The sequence below is a fragment of the Calonectris borealis genome, chromosome 7, assembly GCF_964195595.1.
Source record: "Calonectris borealis chromosome 7, bCalBor7.hap1.2, whole genome shotgun sequence".
In the NCBI taxonomy this organism is placed as follows: domain Eukaryota; kingdom Metazoa; phylum Chordata; class Aves; order Procellariiformes; family Procellariidae; genus Calonectris; species Calonectris borealis.
The window spans coordinates 5,687,343-5,705,429 of NC_134318.1; the positions used below are offsets into that span (position 1 = coordinate 5,687,343).

General features: G+C 40.6%; 3 protein-coding genes across 4 annotated transcripts in view; 2 read left to right on the plus strand and 1 right to left on the minus strand.

The window, feature by feature from the left end:
* DNAJC9 (DnaJ heat shock protein family (Hsp40) member C9) overlaps nucleotides 1-3,614 on the plus strand; it is an 18,330-nt gene extending 14,716 nt beyond the window's left edge. Inside the window, exons 5-6 of the transcript XR_012674225.1 lie at nucleotides 2,854-2,935; nucleotides 3,305-3,614. The gene's annotated coding sequence lies outside the window, so the exon portion shown is untranslated. The remainder of the gene's footprint in view (nucleotides 1-2,853; nucleotides 2,936-3,304) is intronic.
* The window catches only part of FAM149B1 (family with sequence similarity 149 member B1), a 15,194-nt gene extending 10,512 nt beyond the window's left edge, over nucleotides 1-4,682 (minus strand). For both annotated transcript variants that reach the window (XM_075154079.1, XM_075154078.1), the window contains exons 1-6: nucleotides 4,555-4,682; nucleotides 3,450-3,554; nucleotides 2,733-2,865; nucleotides 1,607-1,749; nucleotides 1,079-1,198; nucleotides 297-467 (exon numbers count right to left, since the gene is read on the minus strand). In XM_075154079.1, coding sequence (XP_075010180.1) covers nucleotides 297-467; nucleotides 1,079-1,198; nucleotides 1,607-1,749; nucleotides 2,733-2,865; nucleotides 3,450-3,554; nucleotides 4,555-4,604 — 722 coding nt within the window. In that variant the 5' untranslated portion in view covers nucleotides 4,605-4,682. The remainder of the gene's footprint in view (nucleotides 1-296; nucleotides 468-1,078; nucleotides 1,199-1,606; nucleotides 1,750-2,732; nucleotides 2,866-3,449; nucleotides 3,555-4,554) is intronic.
* Nucleotides 4,679-16,155, plus strand: ECD (ecdysoneless cell cycle regulator). Its single transcript, XM_075154077.1, has 13 exons — nucleotides 4,679-4,926; nucleotides 5,040-5,157; nucleotides 5,358-5,445; nucleotides 7,115-7,293; nucleotides 8,045-8,237; nucleotides 9,120-9,248; nucleotides 9,749-9,874; nucleotides 10,837-10,922; nucleotides 11,711-11,817; nucleotides 12,690-12,867; nucleotides 14,245-14,312; nucleotides 14,441-14,664; nucleotides 15,286-16,155. Exons 1-13 carry the CDS (start codon nucleotides 4,731-4,733, stop codon nucleotides 15,514-15,516), a joined length of 1,923 nt encoding a protein of 640 aa, XP_075010178.1. The 5' UTR covers nucleotides 4,679-4,730; the 3' UTR covers nucleotides 15,517-16,155.
* The last annotated feature ends 1,932 nt before the right edge of the window (nucleotides 16,156-18,087 follow it).

An 18,087-nucleotide genomic window follows, 5' to 3' on the forward strand; every position in this document is an offset into this window, starting at 1 on the left:
GCTCTTAGTTATGATAGAATGAACTATTTAAACCAGGCACAAAATGGCTAGTATGAAAAATCACAAAAAATTCAGAAAAATAATTTAGCAAAATAAATTGTTCTAGGAAATAGACTGGGAGAATTCCCAGTGCCCTAGCAACTTCAGGCTTTTGAAAGTTCTCTAGAGGAAAGCTATTAAAAAAAAAATATTCATCAAATACTTTATCAACTAACATCAAAACAAAATATATATACCTTAACAGTAGGAATCCCAGGACACTGGTACTAGTTGCTATCTTAATATTCAATACCTACACATCTCTGCGGTCAAATGCTAAATATTCCTCCATTACGCCTTCAGAGACAATTACTCCATCTTCACCTTCTTCGCTCTCTGGAGAAGACAAGGTCGGAGACTTGGAACGGTCAGCCTTTTTGTGAACGGGAGTAACAGAAAGAGGTACCTTCTTGCCGAAAACACTGAATCTGAACAGGTGACAGTTTTTAGGAAGCAGAAATGAAAAGAAATTGTTATTCCACTTTAAATAGCAGCATTTGGTGAGCTGAGAGGCTGAGAGACAACACGGTAGTTAAGGCTAAGCAGTAGGGAGGCCAACGAATTATGCGTTACAGTAAAAGCTCTTTTGGTTTGGATATTTTTAATTCTTGCTAAGGAACTTGAAACTTCAGAAAAAAAATTCAAAGCTAATTAAAAAACATTCTAAAGCATTAAATAATAAAAGTATTACTAAGGTAGTGCTTTGTATTTTTGAAGTTCTGTACAAATTTAATAGATGATTAACAATAAAACCAGCTACAATACATAATTCCTTAAGAAGTCAGCTGCAGCAAAGGTATTTCCATTTACTGACCAGTTTACTGTAGGCAGCAACAAGCACAGCTACGTAGTCTTGCTATTCTGAATGTACTACTTTTAGTTAAAAAAAAAAAAAAAAAAAAAAAAGTGTCCTGTGTTCAAAACTCAGCCTAACAGAAAGGAATTGGGCTTCGCATTTTAAGAAGCCTATCACTGCAGTCCACTGAGAATGAAATTACCTCCCACCTCGGTATGGTCTGGGTTAACTGCTGGTACTTACTCATTAGAATCTTTTTCTTGTGGTGAACTTACATCTGAGGAACCTAAACTGCCAGAAGGTGAACTTGAATACCATCCATACCCTTCATCTGTGGGGATCACTATCTGCTTCCCCACAACCCTGCCGTGGCAAAAGAAAGGATAAATAAATCAGAAAACGTTGAAGATCTAAAATTTAAGTTTCCAGATAGCCATAAGGACTGCTGAACTAGGATAGGAGGATTTTTAAATTATTTTAAGCACCTGGCTTTTAGCTATACCATACATCTTTTCTAAAAGAATTTTGCTATGTTAAAGCCAAGTCAGTTGCAAATAGCAATAATCCTCTGGCAAGGAACCAAACGTGAGATAGCAGAATGTTTATTAATGACAATGGCAGGCAGACTACCAGAGTGATCTTTTTATCTCTATCTGCTATATAATTGCATAAAACCACCCTGCTGCTAACGTTGTTTTAAAAACAACTATTTCCATCCCTGCCCTTTTATAACTCTGTGATGGTACTAGCATTAGTCTATTAATAAAATACCTGAGATGAGGAAAGTTGGATGTCCACTGGTAGCATTCTTCCCGCAGTCCCTCAACATGCACATTTTCTTTCTGCTCATAGAGAAGCTCATCAATTTGCCTGAACATTTGCTGAACTTGTTGTGTGGCAGCTTTATCAAATTCCTAGATAGGAAAGTTATCCAATAAATACCTAGTGAATACTATTCAGAGAGGTTTTTTAATTTAATTTTTTTATAATTGAAAAAGACAGCTATTTGTTTAAAGCTTAGTGGGACTGATTTAAACAGTTCTATTTCTTTTGCATAGAAAGACATTAACTTTAAATAATTTTCCCCTGGAGATGATGCAGACTGCTGTTAGGACTGATGGTAGCTACATAAAAAGCTTACATTGACGCAACAGAAAAACTATTAAAACGTTTTGAAATATCTGTGTTATTATATGAAGTTAAAGACATAGTAATTCACCTAAAAGAAATCAGAACAGGAAGCATAACGTTCAGCGACATTTTAATGAAATGGAAAATCTGTTGCTTGCAATGTCCATAGACAACAGCAAAACAAAAAGCAATGCAGACTGGTGTGAAACAGTGTGAAAGGATATTCAGGACCTCTGTTACGTGTTCTTGTGTAGCTAGAAAATGGGGTCGGTTCTTGGCTGATTTAAATCTAAACAGTTCCATCTCACCTCACAGAAAGTTGTTTTGGTAGATGGGGAATAAAACGAATATTTCTAAATGAAAATAACGTTTTAGGGGCTTGCTATATTTTGAGAAACATACAAGTATGCAGAAGTTTGATAAACTCACAGCAAGTGTCTGAAAGTCATCCACTCGCGTTTGGGATTCCACAATAACAGCATTTATTATGTTGTACAGATACACTTATGCATGAAACGATTTGCATTTCCACAGTTTTAGATGGAAATGCAGAATACTAGTTGAATAATATGAGCCTAATATGTTTTGATCTGAGAGAAAGGAAAGATGGGGAAGAGGTAAAAAAGATGTTCTTTTTATAACCGCTATCGTGATTTATTGACAGATCCAATCCTCGTTTTTATCCTGAAATGTATTTCCAATGGTATTTCACATGTCTTTCTACTCACTGTGCTACATTAGGTTTGGATGACTATGTTCTACTCACATCGTAGCCCCAAGAGAAGACTGAGCTGTCTTCGGTGGAGGTGTCGGCGTAACTCTGACTAGCAGACCGTGAACTCCCGTGATCAGCTGGAGTAACAGAAGGGTAATCTGATTCCTTCCAGATTTCAGACTCCCTGAAATGCACATGTTGAGGAAAAAAAGGAAGGGAAAAAACCCAACAATACACCATGAGAAATCAAGCGGGTAAGTAAACTTTTCTTTCTGTACAAAAAAGCATAGATATATCAGAAGAGGTCTTAGCAATGATAGTTTTCATAGGGTAAACACTTACTTCAGAGGCATTTAAGCAGAAGCCATAGTACGCAAGTAATTTTAACAACTATAACTCCTAATGGTCTCGATGACATCGGAAGTCTAGAGGTCAAGCAAAACATAGATTTTCCAAAAATTATCTTAGTTAAGCTGCAGACTATTTCTAGTCCCGGTTCTACACCACCCAAGAATTATTTTTATCTTTTCTCCTCTCGTTTCTGTCATAAAATTAGATGACCCAGGCTATTTGCGAGCTGGGAACAGAACACAGGTACACGCTTTTTATTATTTCCAAAATAGGAAGGACATGTTCTGAAACGAAACAGATCGGAGGTAATGCCTAAGCCTACCCCCTGTACTGCTTCTGTAAAGGTAACTCAACACAACGGTGCCTGGTTTTGCCATTGTCTCCAGACAAAGATTCATTTTATGTGATGACAAGTACCTTGAGATCTCGCCGTAGTTTTCAGCCGTGGGTGTGGCTGGGCACACCTCCGCTTGTGGTTCTGGCAGTGGATGATGCCGCAAGGCATGTTTTGGAAGTCCTTGTCTAAAACAAGAAGTGGAATTTGACATTACTTACAAGAATAAACATCTACAGAGTTCCCAAGCTTTACGGGGCTTTTTTTCTGCTTTTAAAGGAATGCATTAATTTGCATACCAGAGCTCATTTATTATTATTAGAAGGCTAATTCTTGTTACCAAAGTGTTAGAATTAAGGCACCAAAACTAACTCTAGGCTAAACACGGAGTTAAAAGTCTTTGCTTAGAAATCAGTGTCTTCCTTTAAACTTAAAATGCTGTTGTGAATTGGTCTACAGCTCTCTAAAAGCAAATATAATGTCATTATCCCTGTAGGAGACTTACAATCAAACAGAACAAGAGTAGCCACCAAACCACACGCAAGTTAGGAGAAATAGTATTTGCTAGTTTTTTTATCAAAGTTTAGATGTCTAGGAAAAAGGGACAGGAAAAGCCTCAGCAGTTGGAGACAGAGAGAGGCATCGCTGCAGGAACAAAAAGCAGCTGGCTACCAAAACCTGCGTATTTGTTTAAATCTCTCGCGCCCCCCCCCCCCCGAAAAAGCGCCTACACATCAGTTACCTCTTCCAAAAAAAAGACAAGAAGAGGGATGTAATCACGTTCTCTCACACCTGTATTTTTCAAGCGACGAGTACACTCCTTGGCCACGACCGCTGCCAAGGCGTTACCGTGGCTGCCCTTACGCCGGCCACCTCCCGAGGCAGCACCGCTGCCCGCAGCCCCGGCGCAGGCCACCGCGCCGCGCTCACGGCACCGGATCCGCACGACTCCAGGTTAAACCCGGCCCACCCCCGCCTTACGGGCAAGCTGCGCCCAGCGCCAGCCTGCGGCTGCGGCCCCCCGCCCGCCCGGGGACACGCGGCCCCGCCACCCCCCTGTCTGAGCGCGGGGCCCGCTTTTCGGGCTGAGGCGGGGTGCGGGCGGGCAGGCCCGAGCGCGGGGACCGGCACCCAGCCGGCGGGGACCGGGACGGCGGGGCCGGAGGGGAGGCGGCGGCGGCGACTCACATCTCCCGAGCGCCCGGGGGCACCGGCTTCCGCGCGTATCGCGAGATCATCCTCAGCTCCGCCGCGCCGCCGCCGCCCGCCGCCGGCCCGCCGCCGCCATGACGACGCCCCACCCCCGGGGAGGCGGAGCGTCGCCACCCGGCTCGGCTCGGCCCCGCTCGGCGCGGCCCGGCGCCATGGAGGGGATCGGGCGGACCCCGCTGGCGGAGGACGCCGTGAGCTACCGCCTCTTCGCGGCGGCGGCGGCGGGGGCGGGCGGCGAGGCGCTGCTGCGCCGCTGCGCTGAGGCGATCGTGGTACGCTTCGCGCCGCTCCTGTCCGCCTACATCTGGCAGCGGCAGCCCTTCCGCCTGCGCTACGTGCCGCCGCGGGGTGAGCGCCGGGGGACGGGGGTGTGAGGGGGAGCTCGGCGGGCGGGAAGCGGGGGCGTGTGAGGGGGAGCCCGGCGGGGCGCTGAGCCGCCTCTCTCTCTGCTCCCCCGCCAGGCGAGACCCCGGCGCACATCGGCGGCAGCACGCTGTTCGGGGATAACGTGGAGGACGAGTGGTTCATCGTCTACCTCGTCCGGGAGATCACCAGGGAGTTCCCGGGGCTGGCGGCCAGGTAACGGCCCCAGCCAAGGCGGCGGGCCCCGCTGAGGTGCCCGGCGGTTGGGGCGGGGGCGCTGAGGGGCAGCGCCTTTCCTGACAGGGGCTGGCGGAAGGTCGTGTCCCAATATTAAAAAAAAAAATGCAGACATGCATTTAGAAGCGCGTGTTATTTGCTGTGCGAGACTGGTAAGAAACCCATTTTTCCTTGGCCAGGATCGATGACAACGATGGGGAGTTTCTCTTGATAGAAGCAGCTGATTTTCTCCCAAAGTGGCTGAATCCTGAGAATAGTGACAACAGGGTGAGTAAAACTTCTGTTCCAATTGGCAAGTGGCTCACAGTGGCCTTTTACTTGTGAGTTTTCTCTTACACCTCTATCTAGCCAAGCGGCCTGACTGCCACTGAAGATCCAGAGTGCTCTCTATCCCTTACTAGTGAAGGAGCTTCTGGTCAGGGCTCAAGACCTGTTTTAATTAACAGCATGTTTTTTTCAGCACAGTCTGTTTTCATTCTGGTTTTAATGAGCTGCTTTATGCTTGCTGTGGATGTTGAATGAGAGACTTAACCACTGGAAACCTCTGATACTCCATTCTGCTCTGCGTGCTCTTGCAGAATGCGAGTGTGTCCTGAGAAACTGCTGTAGGGATATCTGGAAATTGTTACAGGTATCAAGTGGTTCTTCTAGAATTGGTTTGTTGATGGAAGGAACAAAGAGAACGTTCTTATACTAATATGTTCTTATACTAATGGCAAAACTATGGCAAAAAATATGGAGACTGCAGACCTGCCTGCTAGGCTGTAAGTCTGTGTTGTTCAGCTAGATCTGACTCTTGCACATAAATCATTCTTTAAGAGTTGTTCCATAATGCAGAGCTGACTGAACTTTTTAAACTTGCTACTCGTGGTGGCAAACGTGAAGGCAGTGAAGCTGTCGTGCTATTGATTGATCTGTAAAATCAGTAAGTTTGGCCAGCTTTCCATTTTCTAGGTTATTGGAGTGCAGGGAAAGCTTGGATAACATGGGAACTGTGGAGCGTATTTGGCAGTGTAATACAAACATACCGTTGCTCTCCTCAGGAGCACTCTTAGATCCATCTGAGCTTTCTAGCTCTGCTATGGCCACTTGGATTTTTTCTGCCATATTCTTGAGTGCTCAGGCATGAGGGTTTGCTGCCCTCAGACTGGGGAATGCTCAAGACTGGAGTGTTGCTGACTCTACAAGGAGACAGGCTGGGTCTGGCATAGGTGAATTAATGAGCGGATTCCTTCACCCAGAGTCTGCAGCCGCTTCTCCTCGCTGTGGGTGATTGCTGGTAGCTATGTCACTGAGTTTCTTGGCAACGGATTTAAATGGGAAGAACTTATTTTTTCATTAGCAAAGATTTGTTTTATTTTTTTTTCCTACCACAAGATTCTTAAAAAGAAAAGGGGTGGAACACAAAAAAATTAATTGCAAACCTGTATCTGGACTATCAGCGCTATATTTTCCTTCCATTTGAAGGAACGGACGGAGTGAGAACGTTGATAATGTTACATTCAGTTCTTTTCTTAGGATCAGGAACCAACAGAGGTCACATGTAGCCCCTGAAATAATGCTTTTTAGTCCCTGTCCCATTCTTCAGCAGTTAGGTTATGCTGTCTGATTCTCCTGAAGCAAATCTCTAGTTGAAGAGAAACTTTTGGTATTACTGTTATTAAGGAAACAAGATATGTTTGACCAAATTCATCGCAGTTAAAATAGGGGTTTTTATTTACTAGTTGAATCATGATCTCTGGCATCTATATTTACCTTATCTCCCATTTAAAAAAAAACAAGGAAAAAACCCCCAGCTGTTTCTGTATTATTTTCCTATTTGTACTTCAGTATTTTCTGTGTTTAAATAAATACATGCATATATGAAATGAAATTTTGCATTGCTTAGTGTGTGACTGTTCTTATCCCACCTGATGAGAATGTTACTGTCTGCCAGGTGTTCTTTTACAAAGGAGAACTGCACATCATTCCGCTGTCAGAGACTCACGAGCAGGAAGGCGACGTATCTGCTGCCAGTCCAACAATCTCGCAAGTGTTAACGCTGTTATCCCGCCGTTCGGAGGAGTTCCTGGCCGCGGAACCCATTAGAACAGCAGTGTATAAACGCATCAGTGGGTATGTGGGTGTTTTATTTTGGTCTTCTGCAACAGTAAGTTGTGATTCTGGGCTGTCTGGGGTACTTTCTTGTAGTCAATCGTTTTCCTTTTAGGTGTGATAAAGTTGCTTCCTTTTCAGAAACCACCAGCTAGAGTTTTTTCTGTGGCATTCTTCTAAAGAGGGGGACCAACGTCCTGTAGGCTCTACTGTGACCTGCGGGCTCTGGAAGTGGTTCACTGCTATGATGCCACACCTGACAATGACAAGAGTTATTTTTCCTTCGCATCCTTCTTGTACTGAAAAATCTGAAAGTTCTGTGAGCCTTTAGGAGCCCTTTGCGGGGGGAGAAAGGGTTGCGAACTAAAATGTAGAACTAGCATGCCTTTTGGAGCGTCAGCCTGTCACAGGTGTGTTCAGCACTGTGCATTATTTTTTGCAAGGATTTGACAGCACGAGCCAGATGACTTCTACACTCGGTGCAGTGAAGGATACTGTATAGCTGGACGTGTTGGTCGAGTTCACAGGGATTCATGTTACCAATGTGGGGATTAAATTTGTATTAGCCGTGTATATTTGTATATATGTATATATATAAACAGACATTCCAGGTGTTAGGTTAGCTGAGTTTTAACTTTAGTTTAGAATACTCTTCTGGCACTTGGCCCATAATATGGATTAATATTAAAGTGAAAATGGGAGTAATAATTAAAAAGGAGTGGTTTGGGCTTGCAATACACTTAATACACTACGTTGCTATTTTACGATACAGGTATCCTGAGAAAATTCAGGCCTCCTTTCACCGAGCCCACTGCTACCTTCCGGCAGGCATTGTGGCAGTGCTGAGGCAGCGCCCTTCGTTGGTGGCTGCAGCAGTCCAGGCCTTTTACCTGCGAGATCCTGTAGATTTACGGGCATGTCGCTCTTTTCGAACTTTCCCTCCAGACGAGCGTGTGATGACTGTAGTAAGTGATCCTCTAATGCAACTTGTCACTTAATTAGGTTCTGTAGCTGATGGAGGTTCTGTGGTCAAGTGATATAAATATGTGGATTTAATTTTTAAAATGGCATGTTTTCTGATTTATTTTTTTCTTTTGTCGCTAGACATGAATTTCCAGTTCGTTACATTAATAGTTTTTCTGCCTTCAGATTGACATGGCTAGACTTTCAAATGGCTAATCATGAGATAAGTGTTTGTGCAATCAGAGGTTACTGCTAACAGTTCCTCTGCTGAAATGCTCGCTAAGTAAATTGATCTAGTTCTGTGATCACAGCATTGGACAGCACTGCCAGCCAACATAAGGAGTTGCTCCTAACTACCCCTAGCTGTTCATTCCAAGGCTTTTCATCTTCTCAGCTGTGCTTACACAGCTCTGTGAAAGCTATTTCATGAAGTGTTTTATGAGCATTGTCCAAGCAGTATTGTATCTGATACGTTTGCGTTACAGAGTTATACCCCTAGACTCCTGAAAAGAAGCTTTGGAGTAAAATCTTAGACTTCTAGACTGTTTTTGAAATCTCAGCTTTGGTTTCATTAATCGAAAAGAGCCCTTACATTTTTCAAAATATACCTTGTTGGCATGAATACTGAGGATTTTTTTAATGCATTTAGACTGAATGAAGTTCATGTTTATTTAGACATGTCAGCTTGGAATATATTTTGTAAGATCTGAAAAGCAACATATCTTAGGCAAATGTATCTAAGATGTATTTTGAATACAATCTCAGGTATTGTCTATAGTATGGGTGCTTTAAAACAAAATTTAGATGAGCCTGGTGGAAAGTTGATGCCTGTACACAACACAGTCACACTGCAGTAAGTTCTTCTTTTGCTCTGGCTTTTTCAGGTTACTTTCACAAAGTGTTTATATGCACAGCTGGTGCAGCAGAAGTTTGTTCCGGATAGACGCAGTGGATACACACTGCCCCTCCCATCTCACCCTCAGTACAAAGCCTATGAACTGGGCATGAAACTGGTAATTATTTTTTATGTGTTTTGTACTTGGTCTTTAGTTTGCTTGTTTACGTATGTCTGAGAAATTACTCTTTGCTTGTAAGTTGCCGGCTTGCGCAGAAAAATGCGAGCAAATTCGCAGTTAACCGTTTTTCTGGAAGTACAGTATCATGGGAGTTTTCTTCTACAGAATAGAGCACTCTTGTACTTCCATGGATTATAAATGCAGGTAAAGTCTTCATGCTTATGTGAGGAGTAGCTTGTGTTCTGCAGATCTGTCTTCTAGGTTGCTTTGCCCATGTAGAGAAACTTCGCAAAGTCAAAATGATCCATTATTGCTGCAGAAAGACAGATTCCAACTTCCAAAGCAAGATACTGCTGCCTGACATATAATTGGGTTTGGCACCTGCTTCTCAAATGGCAGCATCAGGAGCTTGATGATAGTTCTTTATGCAGACATTTAAAGGTGCACTTAAATTTGTCACATCTTGAGAACCTCTTCTTTTTGCATCTCTTATACAGGCTCATGGCTTTGAAATTTTGTGCTCCAAGTGCAGTAAAGTATCTCCTGATTCCAAGAGAAATGTGTTAAGCGGTCCCCTGTGGGAGAGATTCCTCAGCAGCCTGAAGGAAAAAAATTATTTCAAGGTGAAGTTGTGTGTGTGTGTGTGTGTGTGTGTGTGTCTTTTAAACATTCCAGGAAAAACATGGTTTAGCTCTTGAACTTGTGTAAGTAGTTACAACAGGGCAAGAAATCTAATGTTTCTGTCTATGGAAAATGAATGAATGTCTTTAAAGGACATATGTGCAGTTTGTTCCCCTCTGAAATTAATTCATTTCTTTTGGAAATTAACAAGGAAAAAGCAGGATTTGGGGATGAATTGATTGATCTAAAGAAAGAGGAAATACACTTGAATAAAGGAAACCACAATACGATTGTGTGTCAGTATAACTGTTTTCACTGTTTTACATTTCATTTGCATGCCTCTAGAATTAAATATTCTTAAAGATCTATACTTAACACCCATGGACCTATTTGGGCCCGTGTAAGTGTGTTTTTTGTCTGTGTGGGTTTTGTTTTCTTTTTTTGTTTTTTTTTAAAGATGCCTTTGACTTATTTGAAGTTTATAAATTGGACATAAATTGACTACCTATTTGAAAGTTATAAAATTGGACAACTCTATCGGAATGCTTAGGTTAATATCTTTTAAATATAGGAAAAGGGGAATATTCTTGCAGTACTGCAACGCCACTTCTGTGGATAGTTCCCAAACACTAAGAGAAGAGATACATTCACAGTTCTTGTACAGTTGTAACCTGGGCATGGTAAATCCACCCTGTTGTGGGAATCATAGTATTGTCTTTGATTGTTTTTAGTGTACACCATATGATACTGCAGCATAAGACTTCAATTCGTATTTGACTGTGAAAACACCTTATGCCCGTTTCCTGTATTCTGTTCCAAATATACATGGCAAAGCAGTATTACTGGTTTTGATTTTCTCAGCACTAAATCTCTGTGTGGCAAATCGTCATCGTTATGAAGCCTGACTGTAAAAAGGAAGGGGAGGGAGAATTGTTTATTCATACTTGTGACTTGCATTAAATAGGGAGAAATGGAAGGATCTGCTAAGTACTTGGAACTGTTGCATATGGCAGAAGATTACTTCCAGCAATCTGTTACCAAGCCAGAAAGGTAGGAGCTACTTGAAATTCATGAGTAATCGTACGCAGTACCTACAAGTACTTTAACTTATCTTTTTTAATACTTGTTACAAAAAACCTGAACTCTTTTCTCCATTGTACACTTAACATAGGTGCCGTGGCTAGGTCGTATGGGTGTTAATTCCTCCAGAATACTCTTTACTAGTAGAAGTTATTGCTTGAGTAACTATTTATCTTGGTTTTGTAAAATGCTAAGCTATTCCAAGTGGGTTAAGAGGTGACTGAAAAGCATCATTTGGTTGGTTGGCTATAGAAAGTGTTTAAAAGTTTCATTGAAAAGCAATCCCAGTGAATAATAAATACGGAGTAATCTGCCTCCTTTACTCAAGCCAGGCAGCTGGCTGTAGATTCCTCCAAAAGATCAAATCCAAAAAATATATCATTACAAAAATATCTGAGGGTTTGCCAGCTTATAGTATCTTGACTGTTACTTGCTTGAATTTCCAGTCTGTGCTGTTTGGGATCTGGCAATCCTGATGTTTATCAAGACAAAATAAATATAAAGAACAAAGGAAACATGAGAAGTGGCCTTTGGAGCCATCAACAAGGAATTACAGTAATTGATTGTGTCTTGTTTTGGCTAATACTATCTGTGTAGTATTCTGGTACTTCCTCCAAATTCAGTTATCTTTTTGACATATTTGCACAGAAGGAATAATGAGGAATTTGAGTGGAAACCTGCATGTAGAGTGTGTGATGCCATTGGCATTGTAATGCTAGTAAAAATCCATTTCAGTAAATTGAATTTTTTTCTTCTAGCTCTGTTGAAGTAAGCCCAGGTGATGAAATCTTGACATTGCTACAGACAACAACCATTGATTTGAAGGAATTTGAGAGAGAAGCAGCTTGTCTTCCTCCAGAGGATGGTGAGCAGAATGGGGGGTGGACTCGTCCTATCACAAATTATTATTTGGGGGGCGGGGGGGAGGGTGAATGTTCACAGCAATGTACCAGTGTCTGTATCTACATAGTTTGTCTCCTGTCCTGTGACTGCTAGAGGTGTTATTCATGGGCTGTTACTTAAGATTGAGGCAGCCAGTTCATTTGTATAAGCCACAAAGCTTGGGGCTGTGAATTGGCAAGATAGCAGTCCAGTTTCTGTTTGATACCACTACAGCAGTAACACCATGCACACTTACAGCAGCTCAAGTACTTCGTGTCAACTGTCTACCAGACAGAAAGTATTTAAACATTTTATAATAATATACCAATTCCAATACTGACAATACAAAGTTAATTGCTTTCTGGTCTATTCTGATGGCCAATGTAAGACCAGTATAAACTTTATATAATAGGGTTTTTTCCCACTCATTTGACAGAAATGTAGTTGTTGCCAGTGTGCAGTACAGGTCACATCTGTATTTTTGGATGATGCAGTAGCACACAAATCCAACATTCAGTGTTAATGACCGTAGCTGAAGATTGGATTGGCTCTTCCTTTATAGTGTAAGCCTTTTCTTCCTTCATTTAGTGGCAAAAGGATTATCTGTGACTAGAACAATATCTGCTAGCTTGAAGCTGCATATAAAGCAGAGTTGTAAAGTAGGAAAACAAAATCTGAACTCTATTTTTCTCAGCCTCTCACTGCCTTCTACCCCGTGTTACCCAGTATCGGCATGAAAACGTAATAGTACAAAAATAAGCGACAAAATGCTAGCAGTAGTCTCAACCGTCTGGATTGGGACTTGTGATCTAACAGACTTGTGCAGAATGACACGTATGTCCTATATTCTTTCAGATGACAGTTGGCTGGAGATTACACCAGATGATCTAGATCAGATGCTGAAGGAGGCAAGAAATGAGTCCCTTCCTTCCTCAAATGAGGAAGAGCAGAAATATGACTTGGAAGCGGTTGCTGAAAGTATGAAGGCTTTTGTATCCAAAGTCTCAACACATGAAGGAGCAGAAATGCCATGGTAGTAGTATTTTTAAGTTCGGTGTCTGGTGTTTTCATTCTGCTGCAGCCCTTTGGTTGACTCTCTAATGCAGAGAATCAAAGCTTGAAAGTGTTCTGCTTAGCAGAGGCCTGAAACAAACCCGTGTTAGTAGTGAATATGTAGTTGCTTTTAAACCAACTTGGTGACCACTCTGACACTGGTGCAAGTAAAAATGCTGGAAGTTGCACTCTTTTCCAGCACTCTTACTTAGTTTGGTTTTGTGGTTTTTAAAATTTTTTTAACCCTTCTAAGTTGAAGGCTTACTGTTGTTCGTTACCATAGTTCTTAACGTGAAGATGTTACTAAAATGTACATCTCAAGTTCATTTGTGCTGAAATTTTTCTACCATGAAGGACTAACTATTCAGACTGCTAAGATGCTTCTGATGAGCCTGTGCAGAAATAAAAATTAAACTTAAGTTGAGGGAATCTGTCTCTGTGAATTAAGACTGTTGATTTTTGTGGTACAGCTGTATTTAAATTTCCTGTAGATTAATATTTTGAATATACTGGGCTGGCACTACCGCAGCACATACTGTACACCTAGAAGCAGGAGAAAAGAATCGCTCTCATTGGATCCCTCTCATTGTTCCCAACAGTGGAAGAAACGTGCTAACTGGAGATACTTAACTATTTAGACAACAACAGAATGCCACTAGATTAATTGTTGGAGTTAAAGTGTGTGTGAATGTTGTGTGGACAGGCCTTTAATTTTAAAAAACAAAGGGTTGGGTAGTAGCATATTATCCAGGTTCTTTTTAAAAGCTTTAATACTGAGAAAATAATGCTGTGTAAGCTGTAATCAAGCGTATAGGAGTCTACTCAATTTATGCTCTTAACTGTTTGATCCTTTTTAATTAGTGTTAGTGTCAATTTCTGATTTATAATGTAGGTTTTTTCAGTTACTTAAAAAAACAAAAACAAAAACCCAATAAAAAAAAGGCAAACCACTGAGCCTTAAGAGAGACCAGAAGGAAGCCTTTAGTGTTCTTTCTAGGCAGGAGACCACAGAGATTCTCAGCTTTTTAAATCTTTGTCTAAGGTATAACACCACCACTTTGTTCCAGAAGGATTTAGGCATGGTTATTTTGGTTGTCTTTAGTGCGATTTTTGTTTGACCACGACAAAGAAAGTTGTTGGTTTTATTTTCTCTTTCATGCCAGGAATTTCTCCCCTTGCTGGTTCATTTCTAATTCATACAGGCCTCAGACTTCTAAGCACTTCCAAGACCGTCAGTTCAAATGTCCCAACTTTAACCTAGGCTTGAGAGAAATCAGTATGCCGTATGGTTTATGCCTGTGTCAGGCTTATGCAAGCATAAAAACTTTATTTATTTAAAAATATTTTTATATTTCAGGTCATCTGATGAATCCCATGTCACCTTTGATGTAGATTCTTTTACAAAAGCGTTAGACAGAATTTTAGGTGAGATTGCTTCTTTGTTTCTTTTGTCGAAATGTCTCGTGGTTATTTGGCTTCCCTGGGTTTCCTTATCACCCATGGGCACTGCGCTGATTGGTTTGCTATCTGTACTGACACAAAATAATACATAGGGGCAGACTCAGAAGAGCTGGATTCTGATGATCTAGATGAAGAGGAGCAGTTTGACTTCTCAGATGATGATGATGATGAAGACTTAGATGCTGAAAATCAAAGGCAAGACCAGAAGGTATCGCCTAATGAGCTTATAGGCAGTCTCAAGTCATATATGAATGAGATGGACCGTGAGCTGGCACATACTAATGTTGGTAAAAGTTTCACCACCCAAAAGAAAGGGGTAAGTATGCCTTGAGTTCTAGTTTGTAGCATAATAGTTTTGAGAGCTGTAGTAGGAAAGAGGAAATATGCTAAAACTGGTCATTCTGAGTAACGTGATCAAAAACTTCTGTCTTCTGATCACGTGCTAACTAATTATTAAAAAAAAAAAAAAATCCCACGTGCAAGCAAAATGTGCTGCAGTTGCACCATGGTATAGTTTTTTGAAAAAAAAACTTAAATAAGCTTTAACTTGCACATCGTTTCCGAGACTTAGTTTCATTTCCCTGTTATACCCTGTTTTAGTAGTAAGGCAAGCAGCTGCAGCTTGACTTCTTGAGTTCCTGTAGTAGATTACTCCCATAGGAAACTGAGCCAGGACTCAGTAACCCTCTCTGTCCTTCTCTTGGAACTTAATCTGTATAATGGAAAGTGATGATTTTTAACTGGCATGAGCAGTTGGTGACTAAATTCCTGTCTGTCAAGACAGTGTGGAACGTACTGAACTTTCTTGGCTGCAGAACTGTTTCCTTGTTTCTTTTCTTTTGTGGTTTGTCTCTTTTTTTTTTCTTTTTTTCTTTTTTTCTTTTTTTTTAACCCATTCATACAATTTGATAAAACTTTCTCTTTATACTTACTATAGGCAAGTTCTGTTAATGCAACTACATCTCAAAATGCCGGCCCTGATTCCGGAGCTGAAGATACTGAGTTGACACCAGTTGATGTGGATATGAACCTAGTAGCTAACCTGCTTGAATCCTATAGTGCTCAGTCTGGACTGGCAGGACCCACCTCTAACATTTTACAGAGCATGGGAGTGTATTTACCTGAAAATGCAGATTATGTTGGCTGTAATAAGGTAGCAACAGAATAAAACACTGTCTTAATTCAGACGACATGGCTGATTGAGAAATGAAGCACAGAAAGACTAGCAGTATTTGGAAGAAAAGACAAAAGGTTTGAATTGAAAGCATTTTATGCATTAGTTATGTGTGACTTTAAAGATGCAAAGTGAATTTACCTGCAAAAGCCGTCTGGATACTATCCTGGATAGAAATTGGATTTTTCCAATGCTAACATTTTCAGAAAACTGAAAAGTGATGTTGTGACTTGAATGAAACTTTTATTATAAAACCTGTCTTCAGTTTTCCAAATCAACAATCCAATTTGCCCTATTTCTAAAATGTCCTTTTATCCATTACTAGGCGGTTTCAATATCTGGAAAGCAGTACATGTTCTGAAAATGCTCCTGCCTTCAGGGGGAGATGGAGGAATACCGTATCATAGCAACAGTGTTCTCTTGTGGATTTGGGAACGCTGGTTAAGTGTTCAGCACACACTTAATCGCTTTTCCAAAAGTACAATGCTTCATTGTAAGAACTTCTGATAATTACTGTAAGAATCTGTTCTTTATTAATCAGGAGGATTTGAAGAGCAATTGGATTGAATATGTAAATATTGGCTATAAGTATTTTTTTGAATTTATTTAAATAAAAGCAGAAATACAACTTGATTACCGGGGATGATTTTTTTTTTCTTTGAAGGTATGCATAACTTCCTCAGTGCAGTATCGGAAGTTCTTGGAGTTAAAGCATTTTCATAATTGGGCATTTTTTGAATTCCGTTATTGCTGAATGTTGGTATCATGCCAGCAGTAGCTGTATACGAGCCCAGGCTGAACAATTTAGTTTTGTTTTTCAGTGAAAATGTAGCTGGAAGGTGTTCAGCATGTTGCTTTCACGTGGAATGAAAAATCTATTCTAGATATGAAGACTTAGTTTTAACAAGATGAATTTGAAATAAAATATGTAGAAATTCTTGATTGACAGACAGCAAGAACGCAGTCCTGCCAGATCTGAATCGGTTTCTACAAGTCTTGTCTTTATTTTTTCCTTCCACTCAACAATTCAAGTGTCTTAAGTGGTAGAAGGGAAGCTTATTGGTTGAGTTTTGGGGTTTTGTTTGTTTGGTTTTTTTAAGCATTCTCAGAAAAATAGTATTCAATGATACAAAAGCCTGATTGATCCTGAAGGCATACCTAATTGCTTTTAAAAGGCTGAATAATAATAATAATAATAATAATAATAATAATGTTGTTGTTGTTGTTATTGTTATTAATGTTATTATTAGTCTTAAGGTTTGGAGTCCATTTAGTTGAAGTCTTTGTTTTAATTTTTTTGTATGTTAAGTGTTGGCATTATTTTAATTGACAAAGCAGAACGTAGCAAAAGTTGTTTCCATGTAGGACCTGGACCCTTGTTGGATGATGAGTTGCAGTGTCTGACTGCCATGCCAACTGAGTCTGACCAATGCACAGAAAATTCTTTGAAAGTCACACGTTGGCATAGTTTCATTGAAATTCATGAGACCTTGACAATGTACAACGAATGCTTGCTTGCCGACTTCCCTATTGATCTATGCGCATGTTTGTTTTTTTTCCAAATTTTTGTTTGTTTTTGCAAATGACAAATATCTTGTAAAATGCTCCAGTACAATATCAAAAATTTTGGAGGTTCTGTATGTGAATGCATGGAATGATTGTGGATGAAGGGTATGATGGTTATGCTGCCTCCACATTGGTCCTCGATCGATGTTGTGTAAATTACTTTGTCAACAGTTTAGGGAGAGTACTGGCAAGTTGGACAGGGATTAGAGACGGACAGCAAGAATTAGGAAGTATAAAGATGCCGCTAAAGTTCAAGGAGTCTGGTTTGCAGACAGGTGAGGTGGAATGGGATTGAGTCAGACAAATCTACCGTGGAAAAATGGGGGTAACAGGAGTTCTTGAATCTAGCAGACAAGGATAACCAGCAGTTAGTGGTGGAAAACAGATGTACTTGAACCTTAAAAAGGGGTTATGTTTTAACAGGGAAGGAGGTAATTAACACCGAAGCTACATAAAATTCTCCACTGATGAGTAGTTAGATCAAGTTTAGATACTTTAAAAAATAATTCAATTTCAAGAACATGATCACGTTTAAACTCTTGTGGCCTGTACTATACAAAAGGTCAAAATAGATCAAAGGACTCTTCTAATGCAGTATGTGAAGAAAACTTCTAAGCTAATGTTCAGAACAAAGCTGCTTTTTTGGAAGCACTTCAGCTGATCTTGCTTCTTGGATAATCTTACTTTTCCATCAATCGGACTGTTATTTCTGCGGGGCTGTACTTATTCCAACTATTTACATTTGTTCAGCAGCTTCACAGTGGAGACCTTCAAGACTCTGAAATTGCTTACAAGAGAATTTGCCATTGAAGAATAACCATTTCCATGCTGCCCCTTCCACTGCTTTGAAGTAACATATGAGGCGTTTCTGCTTTTAATTTTGAAAGAGAGTATTTTTAGTGAAGGAAGCCTGATGGAATTAATTAGGGAAGACAAGTGCAGTGTGGTTCCCTTTCAACGGATTGCTATCAAAGTTTCCATTATATTCTAAATTAGTTT